Below are 9,122 nucleotides of genomic sequence, written 5' to 3'. Positions count from 1 at the left end.
TGGTCAATGCCTACCAATTACCAATGATATATGTATCTTACTATTATATATCTATATCTAATTATATTTCATGACATGTTTAGTGCAACCATGTATTCAGAACTCCTACTAGAACACCAATAATTAAGCTGCATCACTTTTATATATCTAGATATTTTGTTAAGAATCACAATACCAATTGCGATTGCCTCCGACAAGATAGTCCATCTGACTCCATAAAAAAAGTAATACTCCATTTAAGTTTGAATATTTTTGGTTAGAAGAAGTCAAAATGAAAACACATGTATGTTGAGTGTTGACACAAAGCAAAAGAAGATGAGAATTGAAGAAAGGAATAATAATAATCTCTTTCCCAAACATTCCATCTAGTGTTTACATGTTGACTGTTTCCCAATGGCCCAAGCCCCATATGTACATGTAGACAACTAGAAATATAGCACTAACCCCTTCACCCCACCCCCAACACACACATTCACAAACACTTGTACGGACACATGCACTACAAATACAAACCCCACTAACAAATAAGGAAAACAAGTTCATATATGTTCGTAGTGGTATAGTAGTAGAACAACAGGAAAAAGTAGTACAATTTTGGGAAATCAAGAATTATGGACGGATCTGAAAGAGGGTTAGCCAACTTTGATATTCAAGTTTCTTCCTTTCCAAACCCCATTCATGATCATATGGGCAGCTTCTCCCATTATCAAGATCATCATCAAGATCATCATCATCATCACAGCCAGTTTTTGAGGTTTTTACCTCCAACTCTTTCTCTTCCTCATATATCTCAACCGGGTATCCACACCACCACAGCCGCCACCTCCGCCGCCTCTGTCGGTTTCGCCACCGAGACATCCGCCAGTCTTCGAGATTCTTGGCAAAAAGAACAGGTAGATTCCCATCATCAAGAGGGTGTTCCATCATATCATGATCCCCTTCTTGTAATTTATAATATTTTGCATGTTCTTGGTCAATATTGTCAACTATATGCACAAAGATATACTGATCTAATTTATTTAATATAGGTTGCAAGCATGGATCCAAAAGCTGTTAGTGAAGAAAAATGCACAGATGATCACAGTTCATGGTTTTGATCTTACCTTATCTTTTTTATTTTTTTTCTTACTTTTAATCATGATTGCAGTGGGTAGACTGGGAGTTGCGAGTACTCGGCCTCATCGGGGAGTACATGTACTCGGCCTAGGCGGGAGCACTCTGGGATTGCTCGTCGAGTACTCGCTGCCTGGAATGATTTTTACAACACAGCTTTTAGTAAGCGGTTTCATGATTTCAGAATTAGGGTTTAACTTGATCAAGAAAAGGTTTCAACAAACTACTACTCATTCCCAATCCTTGTTAGGGTTCTTAATCAAAAGCATCAAATTACGAAAAAGCTAGTTACTTGTTAATATTATAGTGCGAATTTCAAACTCATATGAACACCTAGAACTTGTGTATCTAGATCAATAATTTTGTTTTAAGGGAATTATCAGAGACAGAAGTTTTTGTTTTTAACTCTACTAGGTGTTTGTGTGTGAGAGAGAAAGAGATATGATGGTAGAGAGAGAAGCTTCTGTTTGTGCTTCCCCAGTCAGATTCTAACAAGATCTAGCTATATATATTTTGGAAGAGATTTCTACATAAAGCAAACTTTAAAGCATCTATCAATCTCTTTGTTATATATTGTCAGTATGTGATATGGGGAAGAACAGGAATCTTGAGACCTAATGATAACATAAATCCAACTGTATACTCATGAATCATGTCACCAACATGTTAACTTAATTTCTTTTGTTTTTTACCATTATTTTCAATGGAAGGTGGAGGAGCTCATCAAACCCTGAAAAGGGGAGGATGAAAATGAGAAGAAAGCTAAGAGAACCAAGATTCTGCTTTCAGACAAGGAGTGATGTTGATGTCCTTGATGATGGTTACAAATGGAGGAAATATGGTCAGAAAGTTGTCAAAAATAGTCTTCATCCCAGGTACTTATTAACTTCATCTCCATCCTACTTTTGTAGCTTTTTTACATTACTAATTTGCATAAGATTTTAGATAATTGGTTAGACCAACATGATTAATTTCGACAAAGTCTAATTCACTAGAAGTCCATAAAATTACAATATTGTAACAAAATTAACAAAGTGATTATTTAAAAGTAACAATAATACCTAGCTAATGAGTACAAACAGGGCACCAAGGTTATAGTTGTCCTTTTACATGTATGAAAGAAACAAACGTACATAGACCAAAGTGATAGCTAGTTAATGATGGCATCATTTCAAGGCCAAGTTTCATGTTCTCTCATTATTCACTGTATGATAGTACAAACAGTAAAAAGAATATAAAAAACAAACTGACATACAGAAATATATCAGCCATTACGATGTGTAATCATATGGAGGAGAAGACTTGACTTTTTTTACATACGTATATGTTTTTTTTATACTCCGCATATAATTAATGGTCTGCGGCTAAATATAATTTGAGATTTTGAGGCAAATCTTGAAATGTAGCAAATTATAACACCGACATATTCACATATATATATGTGTGCTTGCATGTCTATTATATGAACTTATAATTTCCATCTAAGTATAATAAGCGAGTTAAGTAATGTGGATCGTTTTCTCTACGTTGATTTGTTTGTTCACAACAATTAACTAATAAACCGTCCAATATGTATATACCAAATGCTATTTATCTTCTTCCACGCCAACAAAACTCCATCTAGTGATGCATATTTAGTTTTTAAGACACGTACTTGGTTATGTATTTCGTTATTGGATGCTTTTATTTAGCCCACACTAGCTAGTATTCCCAAGAGTAATAGAAATAATTTCGGTTTAGCCATACAGGAATGATGGTCTTTATCTTATTGCAAATATGAGAAAGATAAAAGCCAAACAAGGCATATTTGTGCACACACAAATATCATTCCTTTTTTATTCTTAGCTAACTTTATGTTGATTACGGAAGTAATTAATATGGCAACTTTATAGCATACTTTGTTTGGCTAAGCCGGATAATATGTTATAAGCTTTTCCAATCACAAATTAATCACACAAACACGTGGTACAAGTTGCTCGAGTGAAGTTGGGTTTGCACCTTCTTGAATCATCACAACTGGTCAGCAATAGACATCACTGGTGCGACTAATTGTTATGTTGTTGGGTTGAAGTGTCACACTTGCATATGAGGGCCATGAAGCAAGTAACGTAGATGCTCTTACCGTCATTTATATGAGATACCATTAATCCTTTGACTAGTCATGAATTACCGTATATGTACTTGACTAAAAAATTAAGATCATATACCAACACCAATTTTAATTAGTTCCCAAAAGTTCTTGATGACCAAGCAACTAAGTTCATGTACTATATCATCACATCCGGACTCGTTGATAACAGGCCTGTTATGTCATTACATATTCCAAAAGTTATTCTGGAGTAAGTGTAATCAATTGAAAAATGAGCGAAATTGACTTATGAAAAAATCTGCCTTGAAACAGTCGGTGTCCTTCTATACACTTAATATTTAGTTTTAGACTCACCTGTTGTTATCGTAGATCTTTTGCACTGGATTTCTCTGAGAATCGTGTTCCAGTTTTAAGTTGAAACAATTTGGTGGTACACTCCAATTCTCAATCTGTTTAGACTCGAAGAGAGTTTCAAGATTGAATATACGTTGTTTGTGTTCATGTACCGTAATTTGCCCCCGTATTCAGTTTCTAGCGATAATTGCTTCAAAGCAGTTATTTCGGGTCGGATTTAGGGTGAAAATGGGCTCCAGCTAATCGCAAAGGCTCGGCCCCTTGGACCCTCTACGTACAAGGGCCTTGCCGTCTTTGAAACCTCATTGCCTAGAGGCTTTGCCTCTAAGAACCAATGAGGTTCCTAAATACCTAGAGTCAAAATAAAACCTCAAGCAAGTGGCCTTCCGCATCTTCTGACTTGTTTAATGTATGTTATGATTTACTCTGGTTAGCATGTCAATCCAATTATACTTAAATGATATTGACGACACTAAAATCACCAACACCCCAAACCATCAATAAGTGAATTTGGATAATACATAATCATTCAGGATGCACAAGGTGACTAACCATACAAACCCTCAATTAAGTATGTATTCGTAGTCTTCAAAGAGGATTTTTTTACAAGATACAAAAATAAAGAAGTGATTGCTATTTTTTCTTGAACGACAACGTGACTCCTTGAATACCTTACGAGAAGCTAGAATGCACAATGAGAATCAGAATGCTAATTAAGCACATTTAGGTGTTTAATCAGGTTTCACTTTCTGGAGGTGATATTTAGTCTGCCCCATATAGTAGGTTCAAAAATCCTAATGGCCCTTACCTAAAGTTAGGTGCTTTAATTGGTATCAAAATTTTCTTTGAGATACTCATTAAACCTTGATTTATTTGCACAATCTAAACAAAATCATATTAGTTGATCAGTACAACTTATAAATGCGGCAATTCCAAGATTTCTTCACTTATAAAGATCTAATGATATGCCTTTATATGTTGGTATGAATTAAAAACAAAAAGGTTACTTTTTGGGACATGAAAAAGGTTCTTCATCTAACCCTCTTTTGCTTCAATAACAGTATCATGATTACATCTTTATTCACTTCTTTTACAAGTTAAAGGTTGTTCTTTTTCATGTTTGCTACAAAAGTGACTTTAGTGTTCTTTATATCCATATACAAGGATGATAACAGTCTTGATATTTTGTATCCAAACATTAACCTTGCTGAAGAAAGCAACAAAAATGATTTGTAGTATACCAGTTTGCAAAACAAACACACACACATATATATAAAAAGGTTCAAATAAAAATAATAAGTTTCCTAGGAATAATAATAACTAATAGATTTTTGACATGTGACATTACAAATTATGGTGAAAGAACAATTCTGGGAAACTATAGTGGTTATAATGGTTAAAGAGTAATTCTAGGAAACTATGTCGGTTTTTGGTCATTTTAAATCTCAACCATTGATTAACATGATCCAATGGCTATGATTTATTCCTAGCATTCCTAGAAAACTACTTGTTTTTAGAATAACCCTCCCCCATATATATATATATATATATATAAATTTCATGAAATATTGTAATATTAACTTTTAAAAGAGAAAAAAAAATTATATACACATATATGTAAGGAGGACAAACATAAATCAACTAAAGTTTTATTTTTTATTTATATTTTTTTTAACTTTGTACTTTATGAATGCATATATATATATATATAGAGGATCAGGATCATGTGAAAATTTTTTGAGAATTTAGAACTATGAGAACCATTTTAGACCACAAGAAAACCCAAAAATAAAAAAAAATCATAAAACAAAAAAAACACAAAAATAAAAAAAGCAAAAAAACCAAATTTCTTATTTATCATCCCGGTTTCTAAAAAAAGCGTAAAAAAATTCTCGGTTTAGCTAAATTATACATATATGTATATATATGTACAAACATGTTTTTTTTTCTATACACATATGTATAATTTAAGATAAATGATAATGTACATATGTGTACATTACGTAACTAGAGATTAAATGAAAGTATACATATGTGTATAGGTATAATACGAATTAAAAAGAAAAAAAATCGGTTTTTTTATTATACATATATGTATAATATGTACACACATGTTTTTTTTCCTATACACATATGTATAATTTAAGATAAATGATAATGTACATATGTTTATATTACGTAACTAGAGATAAAATGAAAGTATATATATGTGTATAAGTATAATACGAATTAAACATAAAATAAATTCGGTTTTTTTAATGAAACCGGAATGAAATATAAGAATTTTGGCTTTTTTGCTTTTTTAAAATTTTCGTTTTTTTTGTTTTATAATTTTTTAAATATTTTTTTAGAGGTTTTTTTAGTGGTTCAAAATGGTTCTCAACGTTCTCAATTTGCCAAGGGTTCTCTTAGGATCCTTACCCTATATATATATATATATATATATATATATATAATCGTACTCAGTAAATCCCACCAATAGCAAAGCTATGGTAGGGTCTGAGGAGGGTAAGATGTAGACAGCCTTACCTCTACCCCGTAGGAATAGAGAGGCTGATTCCGGTGAGACCCCCCGGCTCGATAGTAGTTTTGCATCAAGCCAAGGTTTGGACATAAGGCACATAACACTCAACCACCGGGACACCGGCCGATTGGTGCGTGTAACCTTGTCTTTCGACTATCAACGCCACCACATGATGCCTGATTAACCTTTAGCCACTTTTAACATTATTTTCACGAGATTAGTAAAATAACGTCAAAATTAGTGCAATTTCACTTTTTCCAACCCGAGGGTCCACACATACATACATTATATGGGTGCACCGCAAGCAGGGCGTTGATATATATATATATATATATATATATATATATATATAATTACCAAATTCTTAAATTACTTAAGAACCTTAAGTAACTCTTAATAACTAATGTTTTTTATAAAAAAAATTATATGCTAATATTATTGGAGTTGTATATGTATAGAGATAAAAAAGGTAATGCACAAAATATATTAACCAACTTTCCAAATGTTATTTTAAGTCACTAAATATTCACAAAACTTTCATTATTTGTTCCACTTAAAATTCTTTTATAAATTTTATTTTTTTATAGTCAAGTAAAAGAAATGTAAAATATTGGTTACTATTTAGTTGAACCCTAATTATATATGTTTAATGACTATGAGAGGGGGAAAAAAAAAGAAAGAAAAACCTTTAGTGACCTAGTGAAATAATTAGAAATCTTGGTTACTACTTGCTCAAGTTTTTCCCATAAAAAACCATCAAACTTTTTTTTTCCAAATTAACCGCTTACAATGTGTAGGTTGTGTGATATAATGCCATCTATTCATGTACACACATATAGTTTTCATACCTAAACTAACCTACATTTGTTCAAATATGTTATTAAATTTGAGAGATTATTAAATATTTTTTTCAACCATTTTCTTTTATTTTAAGAATTTTTAAGATTGAGAAAATGAAACATTTATTTATGACAAAATTCTCAAAATGGTCCAATTATAATAGGAGATTCCATTTTTGTCCCCTTAAATAAAATTTTTAAGAAATGTCCTCTACAAACACGTCTTTGGCGGCGTGTTAGGTCTTAACGTGTCTTTCAAGACCTGTTAGCCTCCAACGCACGTCTTTCACGACCTGTTAGCCTCTAACGCGTCTTTCACGACATGTTAGCCCTATTAATTGTTTTTTTTAATATTATATTATTATAATTAATTTAATACATATTGCCATTTCTTTTTATAACTTGTAATATATAATATATAATTTAAATATGTCGTTGAGTCGTGTTTATTTTTCAACATGTTGTCATAAATTTTACGCAAAACCGAGTGTCAAATTGATATTAAAATGTTCAATAAATTTTTAATAAATTTTGACCAGTCTCGTTTTAAGTAAAGCTTATACCTACACGTAGATAAAATAAGTTTCAACGGTATATTTGGAACTTTATAAAACTTTCTGCATTACAAGTTATAAAAGAAATGGCAAATATAGTATTATATTAATTATAATAATGTAATATTAAAATAAAATTAATATGGCTAACATGTCATGAAAGACACGTTAGAGGCTAACATGTCGTGAAAGGCGCGCTGGAGGTTAACAGGTCATGAAAGACACGTTAAGGCTTAACACGTCGTCAAAGACGTGTTTGGAGGGTACGTTTCTAGAAACTTTTATTTAAGGGAAAAAATAGAATATTCTATTATAATTGGACCATTTTAGGAATTTTCCCTTTATAATAGTTTTTCTTTTTACAATTATTTTTTTCACAATTTGGTATTCTACATATGGATTTCTTTCCAGTAAGAATATTTGTTCAAAATATCTACGTATAGAAGGTATAAAATCTACCTTTTTATGTTACTGTTACTATATTGTAATTATGAAATTAGATTAGATTTGAAAATTGTGTACCTAGCCATATCCTTTCTCAAATGAGACGTTGGTTCAGATTAGTGTTATATACGCAATTTCTGCAAACGCAAATGACTGTTTCATATTCCCACCGATTGATTCAATAAAATCTCTTTATGATTCTCTATATTTTGTTCTTGATTACCAACATATATAGGTGTCCCATGCCAACTGTTAGGGCTTTCCCACATAAAAATATAAATACGTTGGTTATTTTGACACAATACAACTATACTACATAAAACAATACGTTCATGTGTGTAAGAGAACAATTTCAGGATGCAAAAACAAGATTAAGCTAAGATATTAGGCTATCGTACGCAAGTGTAATTATTCTTGATTATTCTTGTTCCTTTTGTTATGAACTAGCAGGAGCTACTATCGTTGCACTCACAATAATTGCCGTGTGAAGAAAAGGGTAGAGAGATTATCCGAGGACTGTAGAATGGTAATCACAACATATGAAGGTCGACACAACCACACTCCTTGTGATGACTCAAATTCATCAGAACATGAATGCTTTACGTCATTTTAATACATAAGCTCAACCTTGTGTTAAGTTCCAGTCAACACAGTGATCCCTGAAGTACTCCGTGTTTATGTACAAGTTACTTATGCATCAATCTTCATCTTCTTTGGTTTAAAGATTGAGTTATTATTTGTGTACTAGGTAATCTTAATCGGTTGATCGACTTGCAGGAATTAATATCCTAAAAGCCTAAAGCCATAACTCCTTTGTAAATTGTGATCTTTTGCCTCTAGCAGCTTACTAGCTAGTGTGTATGGTTTAATGAATTATATATGGCGTTCAAAAACAAGTTTGTAGGGGTTATCATGTATATATTCAAACAAACTATTTCAATAAAAAGTAGTATTTTTGACCAAAAAAATCAACAAACAAGTAAAGTATATGCAAAAACTTTATTTCGATAAAATATGAAAAAGGAATCAAAGAGATTGCACAAAAGAACAAAAGGAAAATAACTATTGAAATTTAAAAAAAATGGAAAAAAAAAACAATCAAAGGCATGTAAACGAAACCTACTTAAAGAGCAATGTCAGACAAGCGCAATAGCTGTTTCTACATAATCATTAGAGCATCTTCAATTACTTGTTTGTAAAATATA

General features: G+C 31.7%; 1 protein-coding gene across 2 annotated transcripts; it reads left to right on the top strand.

Annotated features, from left to right (window-relative positions):
• The first annotated feature begins 502 nt into the window (after positions 1–502).
• LOC143575727 (putative WRKY transcription factor 12) lies at positions 503–8,814 on the top strand. 2 transcript variants are annotated; one of them, XM_077060018.1, is made up of 4 exons: positions 503–893; positions 1,029–1,090; positions 1,824–1,988; positions 8,365–8,814. In XM_077060018.1, exons 1-4 carry the CDS (start codon positions 612–614, stop codon positions 8,528–8,530), a joined length of 675 nt encoding a protein of 224 aa, XP_076916133.1. In that variant the 5' UTR covers positions 503–611; the 3' UTR covers positions 8,531–8,814. The 2 variants fall into 2 exon arrangements, with proteins under 2 accessions (XP_076916133.1, XP_076916134.1); XM_077060019.1 differs by having other exon boundaries at positions 508–893; positions 8,368–8,814.
• Positions 8,815–9,122: the final 308 nt, after the last annotated feature.

Source organism: Bidens hawaiensis, unplaced genomic scaffold (genome assembly GCF_021521415.1).
Source record: "Bidens hawaiensis isolate Kalapana, Puna unplaced genomic scaffold, B.hawaiensis_p1.1 tig00027595_1, whole genome shotgun sequence".
Classification (NCBI taxonomy): Eukaryota; Viridiplantae; Streptophyta; class Magnoliopsida; order Asterales; family Asteraceae; genus Bidens; species Bidens hawaiensis.
This window is presented reverse-complemented; position numbering and strand designations above follow the sequence as displayed.